Source organism: Neophocaena asiaeorientalis, unplaced genomic scaffold (genome assembly GCF_003031525.2).
Source record: "Neophocaena asiaeorientalis asiaeorientalis breed wild unplaced genomic scaffold, Neophocaena_asiaeorientalis_V1.1 scaffold606, whole genome shotgun sequence".
NCBI lineage: Eukaryota > Metazoa > Chordata > Mammalia > Artiodactyla > Phocoenidae > Neophocaena > Neophocaena asiaeorientalis.
This window is the reverse complement of record NW_020173687.1, coordinates 4,723,531-4,743,188: the sequence shown is the minus strand read 5'-3', so window position 1 is coordinate 4,743,188 and position 19,658 is coordinate 4,723,531. Positions and strand designations below refer to the sequence as shown.

General features: G+C 45.7%; 1 protein-coding gene across 2 annotated transcripts in view; it reads left to right on the top strand.

The window, feature by feature from the left end:
* Positions 1-19,658, top strand: part of RAB22A (RAB22A, member RAS oncogene family) — a 47,256-nt gene that overhangs the window by 16,483 nt on the left and 11,115 nt on the right. The window contains exons 2-3 of one of the 2 annotated variants that reach the window (XM_024750280.1): positions 1,340-1,420; positions 13,414-13,495. In XM_024750280.1, the coding sequence (XP_024606048.1) occupies positions 1,413-1,420; positions 13,414-13,495 (90 nt within the window). In that variant the 5' untranslated portion in view covers positions 1,340-1,412. The remainder of the gene's footprint in view (positions 1-1,339; positions 1,421-13,413; positions 13,496-19,658) is intronic. The other variant, XM_024750279.1, reaches the window with a different exon arrangement.

The following is a 19,658-nucleotide window of genomic DNA, read 5'->3' as shown; positions in this document are numbered from 1 at the left end:
CACCTATTGTCTCACAGTTTTTGTAGGTCAGGAATTCAGGAGCAACTTAGCTGGGTGATTCTGGCTCTTGCCATACTGACCTCTCCATAGGATTGCTTGAGTGTCCTCACAACATGGGAGCCCAGGATGGAAGCTACAGTGTCTTTGTGACCTCACCTTCATTTCAGTAATAACCTCTTGGTTACACGGGTCAGCTCCATTCACTGTGGGAGGGGACTACACGAGGACATAAATACCAGGAGTGAGGATCCTTAGGGCCGTCTTAGATGCTGGCTGCCACAATAGGTTTTAAGGCATGGTTATAAGAACTTGCTGTTTTTCAAAGTGGTTGCATGCACTTTTCCATTCCTACCAGCAATACATGACAGGTCCATTTGTTCCACATCTTCAACAGTTGTTTTTAATTTAAGCTATTTTGGCACGTCACAATCATTCTTTAAAGTCTATTTTCATTGGATATAGAATTCTTGGTTTTCAGTTATTGTCTTAGGTCTTTGAAAATATGTATCCCATTTTCTTATGACTTCATCTGTTTTTATTGAAGTCAGGTGTCAGTCTTGTTGCTCTCTGAATATTAATGCATCATTTTTTCTTCTGAGTGCCTTTGAGATTTCCTTTTCGTCTTAAGGTTTCACCAGTTTTACTTTGATGTGCTTAGGTGAGACTTTTGTTGTATTTATCCTGCTTGGGTTCATAGTATTTCTTGAACCTGTGGTTTGATGTCTTTCAAGTTGGAAAATTCTCAACCATTATCTCTTCAATATTGCTTTTGCTCCATTTTCTCTCTTCACATTCTCAGACTACTATTACATATAGTTTAGAATTTGTGTGTGTGGCTTTTACACTCTTTTCTACACTTTCCATTATTTTTTTCCTCCACGCCTTAAACTAGGTATTTTCTCCTAGCCCTTAATCCAGTTTTTAATCTTTTAAAATTTTTCAACTAATTCTAATCTAATTTTAAACCTGTCTTTATTCTTTATTTCAGTTATTATTTTTCTGAAGTTCTGGAATATCTGGTTGGTTTGTTTCTTTTAGTGCTCTTTTCCTTGCTGAAATAACCACTCTAATCACTATTACCACATAATGTTTTGTTATCTTCATAGTAAATATTAAAATCTATTATCATTTATCTATTTATTATTTACTGTCTGACCCCACCACTCCATAGTTCTATGAGAAAAGGAACCTTATCCAGAGTGACTACAGATGTAGCCCTAGTGCCTAGCCCTTAGTTATGTGCTCAGTAAAAAAAAAAAAAAGATTGTTCTTTAATTATAAGATTTTTACAATTGTATACAGTCATCATCTCTATTTACCAATCTCTGATTCATTTCAGATCCTCCTCTTATCGACATCTGCCCTATTATTCCACTGAAACCACTGTTGCAGAGTTTAACATCAGCTCGTGAATGGCCAAGTATAATCCATTTTATTGTATTTCTGCTCTCTAGAAGTACCTAACATTCTTTATTTTTTTCTGCAAAGCCTCTTGTTACCTGGGATACAGTTCTTTTTTTTTAAGAAAGTGCAAAGGTTCTGAGACCAGGGTTCAGTTTATTTATTTGTTTGTTTATTTATTTATTTTGGCTGCATTGGGTCTTCGTTGCCATGCACGGGCTTTCTCTAGTTGTGGCAAGTGGGGGCTACTCTTCATTGCAGTGTGCTGGTTTCTCATTGCAGTGGCTTCTCTTGTTGTGGAGCACAGGCTCTAGGCACGCGGGCTTCAGTAGTTGAGGCACACTGGCTCAGTAGTTGTGGCTCGCGGGCTGTAGGGCTCAGGCTCGGTAGTTGTGGCGCATGGGCTTAGTTGCTCCACGGTACGTGGGATCTTCCTGGACCAGGGCTCGAACCTATGTCCCCTGCATTGGCAGGCGGATTCTCAACCACCGCGCCACCAGGGAAGTCCCTGGGATACAGTTCTGATTCTCCTCCTTCCTACCTCTTGGGATAGTCCTCCTTTTTCTGTCTCTTGGCCTTGGTGTCCACCCCTAAAATGTGGAAGCAGGGAAGATTTCTGCCATGGCCCTGGGTCTTGGCCCAGGTGATTTCATTCACGCTCACAGCCTTGAGGGCCACCTTTCTCCAGCGACTGCAGATGACTGCTGTGTCACTGCAGACACGCCTGGGACACCACATATCTGCCCGTGAACTCCTCTCTCCACCTTTCGTCCCAAAGACCTCATCCTCCTTGTCAGTGCGTCCACCACTGAGTGTGAATTGATACAACCACTCCCAGCTCCAAGCTGTAGTGATAATGTTGCTCACACTTTATACTTCAAATACGGTAACTTAATCCTTAAAACAACCCTGTGTGCTTACCATCCAGATACAAAAAGTCACAAAATTCTCATCCAAAAATAAACAAAACCAGCAAGATAAATTTTTAAAAGCCCATTAGACATCTCAGCTCACAAAGTAACCTAAATGAACTAAACTTCAGAAAGTGACAAGCCACTCACAAGAGAGAAGTGATCCATGGCTGCCCTCCTTCCCTGCAGAGACAGGGACAGGGAGAAGCTGCCGTAGACGGGGCCCTCAGGCTGTCAACTGTGGAGACTTGAGGCAGCTGGTGAGCCCAGAGAAACATCTCTGAGGGAGTCCCCGCCTTCGCTGGACGTAGGGTGACAGCAGCCAGGGCACAGGGATCCAGGCGGGGAGCTGGAAGGCCAAGAGAACTCCTCAAAATCCTGATCATGTTTGCCGATCCTTCCTCTGCTGTGGCCGGTCAGCCATTCAGCTGATCTAATAAAAGTTATATTTAAAGTCAGGTCAGTAGACTGAACCACAAGGGGAAGAAAAGAGTTAACAAAACAACAAAAGGACGTCTGGAATCTGTAGGACAATATCAAGGCAGTTTCACTGTCACTTTTTACTCATGACACCTCTTCCACCAAATGTGTGGTTTTTTCCACACCAACAATCAACTCTCCAACTCTCCAGACAACCACTGGACATCCTTCAGTCCAGTTCGTTTCTGACACTACCTCCCCAGAGTTGTGTCAGACTCCACAGGTTCACACCTCAGTCCCACGAGACTGCTGGCTCTCCTGGTGCCAGTCCAGTGTCACGTGCCTAGGGCACCCACACTTCTGTCTGACGTGGCTACAAAGTTGAGACTCCCCACACACACACACACACATACCCCTCCATCCCTTTGAGGTTTGATAATTTGCTAGAATAGCTCACAGAACTCGGGAACATACTTTACTTACATTTACTGGTTTATTATAAAGTATACAAATGAAGAGTGAGACAGAGAGGTCTGTAGTGCTGGAAGGGTCCCAAGCACAGGAGCTTCTGTCCTGTGGAGTTGGGGGGATGCCACCAATCCAGAAACTCTTCAAACCCCATTGTTAAGGACTTTTTATGGAGGCTCGATTGCTGGGCATGACTGACTAAATCATTGGCCATTGAGATTAACTCAGTCTCCAGCTCCTCCTCCCTCCCCAGAGGATGGAGGGTAGGGCCGAAAGTTCCAACCCCCTTATCAAGATCTGGTCTTTCTGGCAACCCGCCCTCCCACCCCACAATCTGGAGCTATCTAGAGACCTGCCAGGATTCACCTCATCTGAACAAAAGACACTCACTCAGGATATTCCAAGAGATTTAAGAGCCCTGTGTCAGAGCCTGGGAACAAAGACCAAATATGTATTTCTTATTATGCCACACTCACATACACATCACTGGCATCCCAGAAAGAAAGGAGAAAAAGAATGGCACAAAAATATAATTCAAGACATAAAGGACAAGAACTTTCCAAAACTGATGAAAGTGATCAATACACAAATCCAAGAATATCTCCAAACGCCAATCAGAATAAATACAAAAGAGTTGATCTTAAAAGCAATCAGAAGGGCATAAAAAAACACATTATATACTGAAGAACAGTGATAAAAATTGTCACCGACTTCTAAACAAACACTGGAGGTCAGAAGATAATGACATGTCATCTTCAACACAGTAAATAAAGGTGGGGCAGGGACCTGCCAAGCATGAATTCTATATCCAGCAAAAATTTTCTTCAAAAGTGAATGTAAATTAAAGATATTTGCAGGCAAAAGCTGAGAGAATTTGCCTACAGCAGACCCATATCATGAAAGATACTAAATGAAATTCTAAGAAGACTGTTGGCTTTTAAAACAAAAATAACAATTGTATTACTGTGTTTATAACATTTGAAGAAGCTAAATATAAGGCACCGAGCACAATGGGTGGGAGAGGAATACATGAAATCAGATTGTTGTATATCTTCCATTGTTCATGAAGTAGCACCATATTATGTGGAAATAGACTGAAATTTAAAGATTCATATTGTAAACTCTAGAGAAACATTGGAAAAAATAGGCACACACAAAGGGGTATCGCTAAAAAGTCAATACAAGAGAAAAAATAGAATACAGAAAAAAGTGTGATTTATCCAAAAGAAGACAGAAAAGGAGGAGCAGAGAAACAAACAAATGCCAAAATGAGAAACTTAAAACCAGTCATGGAAAAAATTACATTGAATGTCAGTTTTCTTATTTCTAGCATTCACATATTTTATAGACTCCACAGGACATTGTGCATTTCTACATACACTATATTGATGTCTATAAATATGGTCTCTGTGACAGTTTTACTGTTTTTACAGTCTTGGTGCTTTTTTTTTCCTTATTGTATTGACTCAATCCTCCAATACAGTGTCGAATACAAGTGGTGAGAGTGGACATCCTTGCCTTGTCATAAGGTATGGCTGACATTAAAGCATAACAGCCAAAATGCTGGTGAGAATGTGGAGCAGCTAGAACGGGATACATCTCTGAGGGGAGTAGGAAATAGTGTGACTGCTTTGGAGGACTGTGCTCTATTTTCGTATTAAGTTAAACGTATATCTAACTTATGACTCAGCACTTCTACCCTTAGGTATTCACCCAAGAGAAATTAAAATATATGTTTAGAGAAAGACTTGTAAAAAAAATGCCTTATTCATAATAGCCAAAAGCTTGAAACAACCCAAATATCCCTTGACGTAATGATGGGCAAAGTCTGATATATTCATACAATGGAATACCATACAGTAATAAAAGAAGAATTAGCTATCAAATAATATAGATTCCTTTCAAAAACGTCATTAAGTGAAAGATGCCAGACACAAGAGTATATACTTTCTATGAAATCCAAGGACAGTCAAAACTAATCTATGAAGTAGGAGTCAAAAGGTTTTGCCTGGGGTAGGTACAAGACTTAACTAGAAATGGGCAAACTTTCCTTAACTAAGGAAACTTGGGGGGTTATAGAAATGTTCTTTATCTTGTTTGGGGCAGTAGTTACACGAGAATATGAAATGTCAAACCATATGCTTCATTTTATTGTTCGTTAGTTATACTTCGGTAAAATGTACATATATATTTATATATATAAAACGCTTTAAAGCCCTGTGTTATAGGTACGGAAGGTATTCCTAGTTTTCAAATGAGAGAACTGAGGCAAAGAAAGGTTAATTGACTTGCCCAGTTGGTGGCAAAACTAATAAACAGAGCTCGGTAGTCTGGCCGAAAAGCCTGCACTCTTAGTGAGAATGCTGTTGTCTCAGATCCTTGCCCAGAAATTCTACTTCTAGGGCTTTATCCTTCAGATAAACTCACAGAAGTTCCAAACAACGAGGTTAGTAACTATACCGGGTTAGTCCTTGCAGCGTTGTGGATTAGCAGGGGGCTGATTATATTATTTATAGTGTGATCACTTGATATAATATGATGAAGGGGAAAAGGCCAGCTTGAGAAAACTTTATATACTTATATTGGATGACCTCCTAGGTGTAGTGTAGAGTGAAAAAAATCAAAGATACGTACTATATTGTACCATCTGGGTTAATAAATAAAAGAGGATGCAGGGGAAACTGTATGCACATATGCTTGTATAAACCGCAGGTATATCTGAAGGGAAACCTAAGAAACGGATGAGATAGTTTCCAGGGAGAGGAATTGAATGGCTGGGAGAGAGGGGTGCGAGGGAGACATTTCAGGCCAGTATATCTGTTGTGTACATTCTGGGTCACGAAGCGTACGAGTGTATTACCTATTCCAAAAATTAATGATATAGTAACAATTTGGAAATGACTGAAATAGCTCATCACACACATAGTTGCCTGAGCTGACAGAAGCCTGCCTCAGACTTCTTAGAACTGTCCCTCTCACCAGTCCATCCCCTGTGGCTTTGGGGTATCAGCCTCAAAGTTCCCTTCCTACCCATCAAGCCTACCCCATCTTTCTCCAGGATTGTTTCAGGGCCTCCTAGCTCGTTTCCTTCCCTGTTTCCCTTTTGTGTCCCGTTCCCTCCATCTGGTCCAAGCTCTCACGGTGCTTAGTATCCCCCAGGTTTTGCCTAGAAATCCATTTCCACTTCTGCCGTGTAAGGTCCTTAAAAATAGACATCCATCTCACTCATCCATGGGTTATTAAGGGCTTGGTATCTGGCAGAAGGACCCCAAAGGCCTGTTGCTTCCAGAATTCAGCTTTCAAACAGGTCTGATAACACTGTGTCTTCCTCCCCCTCAGGGGCTCCTCCCACTTTCAGCCCTCTTTCCCCAAACATCATCCTCCAGATGACTTCACATGGTGCACAGGTGGTCGTTTTAAATTTATATTGTTAAGTATTTTATGGTCTGTTAGAAAAAATAAACTAGTCCATGAATCCTGCTGGGTTTTAATTTTACCAGTATTACTGCTCAGGGAAGTTTAAGTTAAAAAAATAGAATGATTTTTTACAATATTCAGTAGTAAGTAATACACATGGAACATGGATATGGCAGAAATGGTGACAGTGAGGCCCTGGCCTTCGGGAGATGCTGACATACAGGAAACAGGGCCTCACGCAGAGCAGACACTCGTTGGTGTGAAGATGCAGCGTCTCTTTGACCTTCACCACCTGTCTGTCCGCGCCCTGCCTGGAGCCTTTTCTGTGGTTACCTGAATGTGCTGGCCACCCCACCCCACCCCACCCAGGCTCACTTTGCAGAACCACTTGGATTCATCTTGCGCGTTCACCATTCTGTGCTTTTGTTCCTGCTGTTTCTCTTTATAGAATGTGATCCCCCCACCTTAGGTCCTGTTGCTGGACCTCTGCTGGGCAAACTCTCTCCTGAAGGAGGGTTCAGCGGGGTTCAGCTCCAACTTCAGCTCTTCTCATGAAGTCCTCCCTAGTGTATTAGTTTCCTATTGCTGCTGTAACAAAATATAGCAAATGTCACTTGCAAGAGCGCAAGTTTATTGTCTTATAGTTCTGGAAGTCAGAAGTCTGAAATCAGTTGCACTGGCTTAAAGTCACGGTATTGGCAGAGCTGGTTCCCTCCCCCAGAGGCTCTGAGGAGGGAATTGGCTTCCTTGCCTTTTGCAGCTTCTTGGGGCTGCCTTTCTTCCAGCCTCCCATACCTGGCACCGCTGCTCTCCCGGGTGCTTTTTTTTTTTTTTCAGTGTAGACAGTCTTTATGGGCAGGTGTTAAGAACGCAAAATAGTAACAAATCCAGAAGGATGGGAAAGGAAGCAGGGCATGGCTCTCCTCCCCTACGTGAGGACCCTGGGAAACCAGGCCAGTGGGGTGGGGCCTTGGCCACTTCGAGCCCAGCACCCTCTGGAAAACAAGCTCCCGTGCAGGAGAGCGCCTCACAACACAGGGGAAGGGAGCAGCGCCCCAGAAGATACCTTTCACCCATCTTCAGGGCACATTATCCTGGTCTCCATTTGCATCTTACATCACCTTCTCTGGCTCCAGCTTCTCCTCGTCTCCTTCTAAGGACCCTTGTGATTACATTGGGCCCATCTGATAATCCAGCATCCTCACCCCATTGCAAGATTCTTAACCTAATCGCGTCTGTAAGGCCCCTTTTGCCATGGAAAGTAACTTATTCACAGGTTCTAGGGTTGGGGTGTGGACATCCTCTTGAGGGGTGTTATCCATCCTCCCACACCTGGAGTCACCCTTCTCCTGGGAACTCAGATGTGGCTTTACCTCTGTGCTCCCGCAGCTCTCTGTCCATCCTTCAGTATCTCGTTGAGTATCTGCCTTATAATTATCTGTCATCTGACCAGTCCTCTCCCTGTGAGCCTCCTGGGGGCAGGGGTGAGGTTGCAGCCTTCCTGCCTGCCCAGACTTCCTGCCGGACAGAAGAAGGCATGTGTTTGAGGGAGTCGACCACCCAGTGCACGACGGCCCTGCGGTGCTGCGGTTCCCAGGCCAGGCTCAGGGCCCGGCCGCCTGGTGAGGTTCCCAGCTGTGCCACTCACTTGCTCCGCCCCTCCATGCCTTGTCTGCAAAATGGTGCTGATGAATCGAACCCAGCCCAGAGGCTAACAGCAAGGACTAAGTGGGGTCACACGCGTGAAGGACGAGAAGAGCACCTGACCATCATGACCACTCAGGGCAGCTAGCTCCATCCCTGTTGTTGTTGATTTTATTGTTTATGTTGTGAAAAGTTTTTCTGTTGTGTAAGTTATTCTTGACAAACTTAGGAAACTTAGGCTACACTCGTTATTAAGTCTAATTGTCTTTAGGTTTAAAGTAATGTTTTCCTTGATTTTAAATATTTTTGCAAAAGTTTTTAGAATGACAAAAATGTAGAAAGTACTAGAGAACTTGCTTAGGGTGATCGTGAACCTGTGGCCTGGCCGTCTCGTGTGCACCCACCGCTCTGGTTCAGGTGGGCAGGGCTGCCTAGACAACAGCCCTGTGCAGAGTGGTACGAAATGGCACGTCAGACCTTAGATCTCTGAAAGATGGTAGAGTTTAAAGATGCATGTGACTGTGGAACCTACATGAGGAGCTGAGGTTCTGGACACTCAAAGCCTTCCTTACAAGGCACCACAGACCATTATGGGGATGGCAGCATCCATGTGTCATTCCAAGGAAAGGGCTTGGAGGTACTGGACTGTGATGCAGAGCACACCTGTGTTCTGAGAGAGCCGAACAAGTCTACTGCAGTTCGAGGAAAGGCATTTTGAAAACACCTTGTAGCAAGTACTTTCATTGGGAACACATGCTCCTACCAGAGATCATGACTACTTGGTGCCCATGAAAGTCATGAAAAATGGAGAGGCATATGAAAGGCATTCTAGCTTTAGGAAATAATGCTAGTAGGGATCTTAGATTTAAAAGGTAATAAGACCTGCCTAGGCAGAGCGAGGAGAGATGGTTTAGCAGTGAAGAATAAGTTATCAGACAAGTAAATGGCAGGCTGGACAATAAGAATGTATCATTTGGATGCAGGAAGCCATCGCCTGCTTTTCAAAAAGCAAGCTACTGAAGTTACCATACCGTCCGCATCGTTTAACTTGAACGTTAAAGGAGTGATCCTGGAGTTGGAGTCATGGTGGGAGGGAGAAATTGTAGTGGTCCCGCTCGAAGAGTAGGGTCCAATTTATGAATTTATTTCAGGGGTTGAGGTTTGAATGCAGATTAAATGTAAAATGAAGAACCAGACAGTTCTCTGAGTGGATGGAAGTAACAAAGGACAAAGAAGAGTTGCAGACCAGTGTCTGTTCCGTGGAAGGCAGACACCATGTTCTGATTGAGAACTTGGAATTGGGGACTGTTGTGGGAGTGGAGTGGAAATAAGCCCCGTCTTCACCGCATCATGTGTGAGATGGGAATGAAGTGTCTAGATTGTGGAGCTGAGCTGAAGGCGGTCAGATTTAGAAAAGCGCTGTCCCCCACGGATGAAAGCCTAAAGCTGTGGGACAGGATTCACTCTGGTGAGCGGTGCGGGAGGCCTCCTGCCCAGGGCCGGCCGGCACGCAGGGACCACCCGGGAGAAACAGTGGGCATCACCCCCTGCCGTGTTTGGCCCGAGTCAGGGTGTCGTCACTGTGTAGACTCACCAAATGCAAATGCCGAAGGGGAGGAAATGTCCTTACAGGTGTGAGAGGCCAAGATCTCAGGTTCTCAAAGATCAACAGAGATACCTGTTGCAGTAAAGAGGCGTCACAGGCTCGGGGAGGAGAGGACAGGGAGGCGTGGTGGTCACGCCACAGCCACCTGAGCTGAGACCCGGCGGTTGGGGAGGCACTCCTGCTTCAGCCGTGAGTGCCACAACCTCTTCCTTAGCATGGCTCTGGAAGTCTGGGCGACAGAGGGACACGGGAGTCGGTCACTGCTCAAGACGCCTGGCTGTCTCCCGGTGCCTGCTGGCTGGCCTGGAGGTGAGAGCTGGCGGCCAAGCAGCAGCAGGTCGTGAGGACTTCCCTGGGCGTGGTCAGCCCTGCTGGTGGCACCCACCCCCACCCCCAGAGGCCACCCACCTGGCTCAAGAGCCCCCAAGGCTCCTCTGATCTCAGCTCTCTGTGCTCCAGAAGCACTTCTCACTTTATGCTTTGGGGAGTGCTTGGCGGAGACTCCCTGGAGCTGTGGGCGTCATGGAAGGCGAAGTGGCTTATGGCAACATGGTAAATGCTTTGTCAGAATTCCAGGATAGCAAGGAGGGGGATGAGGAAGATACGCCTATTACAGAGAAAGACGTACAACAAGGTCCCTACCTTTGTGGCGCTTACATTTCTCATGGGTGAGTTAGGCATTGAACAGGTAAATTTTAAAATAGATAAATAAATAAGCCAGGCTGATATCATACAGACCTTATAGCAGATGCCCTGAAGACAAATGGGATGATGTGTGTGTTGCAGGGTGAAGTTGGGGTGCAAAGCTGCCTGGCTTGGGTGGACCACACAGATTTTTGTGATGGTTGGCAGCTGAGCTAAGACCTAAAACCTGAGGAGCATTTGGCCAGGGAGGAAAGCATTCAAGGAAAAGGAACAGTCATCATGAAGGTAGAAACAGAACAACTGGGAGGATTTGAGTCTGGGAGGAAGGAGACCAGTTCGATGACTGCAGTGGCCCAGGCAGGGTGTGCTGGGATCATGATGAGAGCAGTGACGATGGGTGAATCGAAGACAAGACATCTCTGACTCAGCAGAGGCAGAAAAGTGGAAACCATAGCTGGTGTGAATGGAAATGTGTTTCTTCTCAAGTTGGGATGGTTGATGGGGGAACATGTGGGGAAACTTTAGGCTTATAACCTCTGTCTTCTCTGAGAAGGCCGAAACAAGCTGTTGCCCAGGAAAGAGGGGTCTCGGGCAGTGGTTGGGAGCTGGAAAAGAGTCATAGGAGTGCGGGATCGTTGCTGTGTGGAATGAGAGGCCTGGATGGGTTCAGCTGAAGTAGGACAGTCTTCACACCGGTCCTCACAGCTCTGTGACTTTCTTCCAGCAAGGCAGCCACCCCACCTCTCTGCGGAGGAATCAGGGAGAGAGGCTTTTCCAGGTAGTTGAGACAGAAGGACAGGCAAGCTTCCTAAAGAACTGGCACAGTGTGGCGAGTGATGCTGGCGATAAAAGGACAAGAGGCCAACAGATGTGTAGATCCAAGGAGACCTAAGTAGAGAGCTTTGGACGTGACAGGACCTCAGTGCAGATGGGAAGGAGTTGTCTTGAGAGCGACCATGGGGGATAGGTGGAAGGATGGCCATGGGTCGCAGACAGGAAGTTGGGTTTAATCCTTTTAGATCCCTGCATTGCAGCTGCCATTTTGTCTTTTCTCCTCCTGTCTGAGTAATGAATCTGTGCTTTCATTACAAGGGAAACGGTTGGCAGGTTGGTTGGATTTCAGTGAATTCAGATCTAATAATGAAACATTTCCTTTTAATTGTTGTATATATCTTTCTCAGCTTTTTCTCTACTTAAAGCATATTTCTCTCTTGTTGGATGTGTTGGATGCAGTGGCTCTGTTAACAGGTGTCTGTTGTCACTCTTACAGCTAACACCACAGCCATAATTGATGGAGAGTTGACTTGCATGCTCTTAGGACTAATTGCAGAGTCTAAACTAAAACATTTCCTGCAGCTGCCTTTAAATAACAATAATAACAATAGTAATAATATTTTGTACAGGGATAGTACTTTACAATTGGCAAAGCGCCTTCACGTACATCATATCATTTAATCTTCACAATAAATAAGGCTTTTTGCATGCTTAGATCTTTCCTAAAGTGAGAAATCATGGTGCATATCTTGATTTAATCATGCTGAGTTGCCAGAAGTTCTTGACATGATAAGCATTTATTGAGCACCTTCTGTGCCTAAAGCACTTTACTAAGGACAGCACGAGGTAAATTTCCCTTAAGGAGATACCAAGTAGCCGCGGCCCAATAAATGTGATCTTGCTTCCTGGCTCACTCCCCCTTCCTCATCACAGTCACTGTTTTGGTGGCTGCTTGCTAAACCATAAATGTATATAAATATTACTAGGAATTCATTGTATCAGAGTTTAAGTTTTTAAACCTAGGATTCTGATACTTATCTAAGCTCAGTAATACTTCAGAAAGTCATTCTATCGATTTCAGCTTGAACTTTCTTGCAAATTATGTCTCTGTTACTTGAATCTCAAGGATATTTCAGCTCCAGCACATTTGAAGATGTCCAGCCATTGAGCTGGTTGTCTGATTAGGATGATTAGGCTAGGACTCCAAGAGTACAGCTTGACCCTTGGCCCCAGAAGGCTTATTCAGTGGGAAGGAAGACATAATCATCTCTGGGTTCTTGAGCCAGACTCGGATGCACTGAGGAGACTGGGAGAGAAAGGGCTTCCCAGGAGGGAGCTTCCTGGGTGAGATGGGGAGTAGAGGGTAGCATTGGAGCCGAGCACAGGCCCAGGGCAGGACTTCTGAACCTTTAGCCAGGAGCCCCTGGAGGGTCCAGGCGTGTGTTCTGGGCCACCACAGCCGCGCAGATTCTCCAGAAAGCCCCAGCCCCTGCCTTCACAGGCCTCTGGGCAGAGTGGCGCCTCACAGAGAGCAGTGAGACCTGCACATCAGCATTCCTTTCCCCACGGAGGGCTGGGGCGGCCCCTCAGGACCACCCAGGGGCTGCTTTGTTACTGGAACACAGAGGTACCGGCTGTCTTCCTGCTTCTTGTTTGGCATCTTAGAAGTCTAGCATTACACTGGCTCTGTATGTGGCGTGTGGTTTAGGAATGGGTGAGGACAGACCTAAGTGGCCTAGTGCTTATAAGCACACTGATTTCCTGGACACAGTTTTTTTTACAAAAGTTTTCCCACGGTGCCATCTTTTTAAAGAACAGCTTCTGTATATTACAAGGGAGGCTAATATCTGGATTATCGAATTACCTCTTGGTTCTGTTGATATGGCGCTCAGGCAGTCACAAGCCAAAGAACCCTTCCTTTGTGTTGGGCAGATATGCCTGACACTTTATTTTGACACAGAATGTGCAGCCAGCATCTGAGCATCTCGTAAATACTCCAGAGAGGACCCCGATTAGCATGTAGTGTGGAGCGGGAGTTTGAACGTGAAGTCTAAGTGGCGTTTCCCGCTGGGGCTGGCGACGCGCTCTAAATAATTGTATTCTGATCATTTAGGTCTCTCTTTACAGGGCATCTTTTATGACCAAGACCGTCCAGTACCAGAATGAGCTACATAAATTCCTAATCTGGGATACAGCTGGACAAGAACGAGTAAGTCACTCTAATTCACTATGTGTTTTTCTGAGGCCCAAATTAAAGCTCCAACAAAACCGCCAGTTCCTGTCATTTCACGTCACTCACCTCACTTCTCTGCGCTGGAGACACATCTTTCCATTTGCGTGGGCCAGCCTTTTTCTTTTCAATTAGAACCACAGAGTCCACCGATGGAGAAAGTGATATGGGCACTGAGGACATTTTTATATTTTTTAGTGTCTTCAATTAAACGCTGAGTAACAGGCCTGATAAAACCCTGCTCAGAGTATTGTGTGTAATTTGGGGCTCCATCCTCTAGCAAAGATATAAAAGAATTAATGGTAGAAAGGGAGAGTTAAGCACATCTCATTTATAGTCGCCTTTTAAAAGCTAAGGAGGGAACTTTACAGCATATAAAGTTTGAGATTTAAGTGAAATGGATGAGCTAACACAGTGCCGTGCAATAGGTGCTTGATAAACGCCTGATGATGAAGTTGTCCAAGGTGGTCGTCTGCCTCAGGAAGGGCCTGGACCAGAGCTGGGGCCAGGAGCACGGCATCACCGTGCAGAATGGCATTTGGCAAAGCCCGCCCAAATCGGACGGGGTGGGAAGGCGGGGAGGGGACCAGACGCTGCTGCCACCTCGTTTTCCCTCTGGGCCCGGAGTCTCATTTCCCTGTTGAGGTGTGTCTGGCAGCTACCCCATTATTCAGCTGCTGTTTAATTTTGTTTTCAAACAGTATTATCAAAACAAGAACATGTGATGGATGCACGGTGCTACCTTAAGCTCTTATAGAAGAAGTAATCAGGAGAAATAGTCCGTCCTCACAGTCTTATCTGAGACGGCGTAGATACCGCAAATGGTGTAAAACCTGACAAGAATCATCACGGACACGTGGAGGAAAACCCAGCAAACCATTACTGTTGTCCTAGACGTAGACAGCATACATTTTGTACAGATTTAGTGTCTAAAGTTTGCTCTGTTTGGTTTCTTCTGTTTTCTTAATGCTGGATATCACACCCTGTGTCCATTTCCTCATCTTAGATGCATCTGCTAAGTCTCCGGTCCCCGCTGCTCCTACGTTGTTTGGGCTGTGCGTCTCCAGCAGGGGTAGGCTTTTGCTAACCATCACTCTGCTGTCCTTCAGAAGGGCTGCTTGCCACACAGTGTTCCTGAATATATCCATTGCCACAGCCCTGGCATCTAGCCTATTAGCCACGAACTCGTGGCTCTTCGTACAAGTAATATATGTGCCCTTTCACTGAATCCCAAGTTTCGGTTACCCCCTCCCATATATTTGATGACACAGCAAAACCCTCATTATAAAGCACATGCTATGATATAGATTCCATTATGCTTTGAATCAGAGCCCGTCCTGGTAGACATGGTGATATGTAACATCTCTCCTTTCCAGAACATAAAAAAAGAATAACACAAGGGTTTATGCCTCTCTCTTACTGCTACCATAACAGCAGGATTCTGTGAAGTTTTGTAATTAGCTGGTCTGCATGCCTCTCGTTTCCCCATTTCTAATTGATTCTGCACCAGGTGTAGTTGCCCTGAGATGCAAATCTGCCTCACCCCTACCTGGAGCTAGATCACTGAACCATCCAGGGGCTCGCTCAGGGAATGTAGATGAGCCCAGAGGGCCCGGAAGGCCCGCCCATCAGAGCCCCGCGCCGAGGAGACCCTCAGGAGAGGGGTGCCTGCAGTGAGCCCTCACTCCAGCTGGTTGTTGCCAGATCACAGGGTTTAAGAAGAGCGAAACATCTGACAGCTAATCACAAGCTGTTTGAAATGCTGTGAGGATCCTCCAGGGCGCATGTGTGAGCTTGTCCTTCCCGCTTGTCCTGGGCACAGCCTTTAGGGCCCGGACCGTGCCCACCTCGGCCTGACTCTCCACCTTCACCTCCTCCCACCAATTCATCCTCCAAGACCAAGCTGCATAGGCTTCTGCGGTGCGCCAGGCCAGTCCACACCCTCACACCCATGGCTTGCCTCCCCTCTGCTCAGAATACCCCCCTCCCTCTGTGAGCCTAGAGAGCGCGTGCTCAGCCTTCGGAGCTCACGTCTGATGTCGCCCAGGGAGCTTTCCTCACCACCCCCACAGTCCTCAGCTGGCCACGTGCCCGCTGTGCTCAGGCGTGAACGCGAAGGCTCTCCTTGACCCACTCCCCGTCAGCCTGCCACGTCGGCGAGACCGCGTGTCCCGACAGCTCCGGCTTCTAATGCACCTCAGATCCGCTCGGTTCTCCCTGTCTCCACTGCCAGCTCTCTGCTCTCCGCCACCTTTAACTCTCACCTGAGAATTCCTTTCACCTTTGAACTGGTCTTCCTGCCTTCCCCCTTCCCAGCCCCACTTAGTACCTTATCCTCCCACTTACTGCCCTTCAGTGACTGCCCACCGCCCCTCTCCTGGGAGCCACGCCCTGCCCACTGGCCTGCACAGCCCTGCATGGCCTGTTCCACCTGTTCTCCGGGGCCCTCCCGGTCCGTCCACGCTCTCACCCGCTGAGCTCCAGCCCGCTGCCTCCGCTCAGTTCCTCAGACTCTCCAGAACCAGGCCTTCACACACGCTGTTTCTCGTACTGGAACTCTCTCTTCCCTCTACTCGGAGCCTGGCCAGCTGGCTCCTTACCAGCCTTTTCGTCTCAAGTTCCATGTCACACCTTCACAGTTTTCCCTAACCCCTCTGCACCTAAGCACGACCCCAGCTCATTCTCCGTCGCTGCCCTTTATTCATTTCCCTCAGGACCCTCATTCCAAATTGTAATTAGATATCTGTCTACACACTCTTCCTGACAGGCTGTCCCCACAGACTGTAAACTGTGAGAGCCAGGACCACGGGGTCGTATTCCCAGGGCCCAGCACAGAGCCTGACCTGGGGTTGACGCTCAGATATTGGGAGGACCAATTAGCAGCTGAACTCTTTAGTGTATCTCTTCGGATCCTGAACAGTCTTTGCGATTGCCCACATCCATGGGATTGTCCCCCGTTTCCTTACTTGTTTATCTTCCGTTAGACTGTGAGCTCCTTGGGGGCAGGGACCGTCCTCATGTCTGTGCGCTCAGCCCCTGGCACACAGATTGATGCCAGTGGATTTAGATCAGGTGATTGGCAGCCCTACTTTGGCACAGGTAAGGAGGAACAGATCCTTTGCCTAGTTTTACCATGTGAGTATTGCATGCCTCAAATTATACATTTCTGATATTTGCGTATTTATTATTCAGTTCTCTGTAGTGATGACATTTACTATGGAACCAAAAGTCATCGTAAAATGGCACCCCTTTACGATGAACTGACCATTCAAACATCCTCCCCACTCGACCCTCGCGTTTTCACAGATGGATCATCTTTCTGATGGTCCAGTGACAGTTGGTTGCAAAGTAATTTCATTAAGTCAATGAGAGTGATTTTGGAGAACTTCGCAGATGTCATGCGAAGCCATGGACGCTGAGGGCTTTGTTACATTAAGTGAGGAGAAACTGCTGATCAGAATGATGACATAAGTGCTTCAGAAGGCAATGGTCTGTGTATCAGAAGGTTGAGAGGCCTAGGGAAAACGGGCGGAGGCCTCAGATATTTTGTAAAAGTTCCTTTTTTATGATAGGACTAGGAAAGGCAAACGTGAAATGAAAGATAGATATCACATTGTGCCAGCATATGGCTTTATCAGAAGAATCACAGCCAAGTTCTCGATCAGCTGACTCAGTGTTCATTCAGGAACCAGCTCCTGGCTGCAATAATAAACCTAAGTTTTTTCTAGTATCAGATAAAATGAAACTCGTTTTCATAATTTTTTTTCTCAAGATAGAGCCTTTGTCAAACCTTTTCATTCCTATTTGCTATCCTAAATGAATTCGTTTTAAGTGATCTTTTCCCACCAATCACCCTTCACTAACAGGGACTCCTGCAGAAGCATGGAGACAGACCCAGCCCCTGCTCAGACATGCACCTCAAGTCCATATCAGAAATACACCGTAACTGTAGCAGCAGCATTTCAATTACTTGCCATCTGTCTGTGATCGTGTAAAAGAAAGCTTCTAACCGAAGTCTAATAGACACTGCATCCAGTCCTTGAAGGTTTATGGCCCTGAATCTTACTGTGGTTTCTCCTAATGACTGTTTCTAGAGGGCAGAGCACCAGGAAGACACGGACTCATCCACTGTCACAGGAGCCACATAGGAGTTGTTCTCGTGTCTGAAATCAGGAAAACGTGTAGTGGCTTAATATCTAGAGCCAGGGTCCACACTGTGGCCCACAGGCCAAATCCAGCTTGCTTCCCCTTTTTTTCAGAACACAGCCATGCTTATTTGTTTACATATTGTCTATGGCTACTTTCATGCTTCCGTAATAGAGCTGAGGAGTTGCGACAGAGATCATATGACCCTCAAGGCCCAAAATGTTTACTGCCTAGCCCCTTCCAGAAAAAAGTTTGCCAACCCCTGATCTAGAGCCAGATTGGGAGCAGAGCTGTGCGGACGTCCCTTTAGTCTCTTTTTAAGCTGCCGCCTTCTTTCTTTACACCAAAAGGACATGGAAAGAGTTTCAGTGTCAGTAATGGTAGAGTGGCTTGTAACAGACTAACCCTCCCACAGAGAACTATTATGTATAAACTCTGGACAAAACATTAAACAACTCTCTGAAGGTACTGCCAAGCAACCAGATGCAGTTTGGGGACTGAAAAGGGAACGACATTGAGTGAGACTCACATTTTCATGGCTTTTCCCCAGAGGGCACTCCCCAGACCATGCAGCACAGGGTAGCTAGGACTCCAGCAGAAAGGCTGTCTTCTTAGCTTGCAGTATTTGAGGACAGAGTTGAAGGTTGCTAGAGCAGCTGGGAAAGAAGGAGGCAAATCCCAGAAAAGATGGATCCAACAAGGAGGGAAGCCCCCAAAATCTGCTTGTAAATTCCCTTCAAGGCTTTGCTTAACCCCCAGATTGTGACTGCACAGGGGCGACACTAAGAGACCCAACAGAAGCCAACAGCTGGAGGGGTGACAAGACGGAGCAGAGATTCAGCTGCTGCTCATCACAGGAAAGTCCAGTCCTGCCCTGTTCGAGGGGATTGATAAACACGTTGGACTTCCCTTGAAACTTCTGAAGGGCCATGTCTTAAGAGTAGAGACCCAAGTAGACCCACCCTAACCATGTGTAAAACCAATCTCAGGGTGATTAGCCAGTGTTTTAACACTCTTCAGAGAAGATAATGGAAACCAGATGGTTTAGAAATGTTCAGAGATTTAAAGGAAAAGTAGTCTTTTTTTTTTTTTTTTTTTTAGGAAAAGTAGTCATAATCTACTTAACTACAGATGGGGAATCTTACACAGAATGGCAACTAATAATCAGACGGAAATGCTAAAACTGAAAACTGTAGTATTTAAGATGAAAAGTCCACTGGGTAAGTGACAAAACAAAAGAACAAAGAGTGGAAGAATAGGAACATAGTCTTAGTACCATAGGGACAAATTCAAACAATCTAACATATGTGTAACTTGAGACCCAGAAGTTGTAAAAAGAGGGGAAGGAGACAGAAAGAAAAGATATTTTGAGAAATAATGGCTGAAAATTTCCCAAATTTTATGGAATATATCAACTCACAAATCCAAAAGTTTAGCAAACTCATAGGTACAAAGAAAACCACATCTAGTTCCATCATAATCAAACTGCTGAAAACCAAAGTTAAAGAGACAGATCTTGAAAGCAGCCAGAGATAATAGTATAGACACATTATGTGCGGGACACAACAGTATGAATGAGGGCCAGCTTCCCACAGAGTCAGTGGAGGCCAGGAGACAGTGGAGCAGTGTATCTTTAAAGTGCCAAAATTATCTTTAAAATATGAAGTCAAAGTCATGACACTGTTAGAAGAAGAAAAGCAGAGACGATTTAGCAGCAGCGGTCCCAGAACGGTTCTCGGGCTAGAGGAAATGACACTAGATGGTAACTCAGATCCGTAGGAAGAAATAATAACCACTAGAAACAGTAAATATAAAAATCTGTCTTTTTTCTTATTTAAGAGACTACTGGCTATTTAATGCAAACATTATAATATTGGATTGTGTGGGTCATCACATAGCTTTAAAATATTTGACAGCACAAAGGACAGTGGGATAAAACAAATCTTGCAAGGTTCTGATCTTTTACATGAGGTGGTGCCTTTTTTTTTTTTTTTTT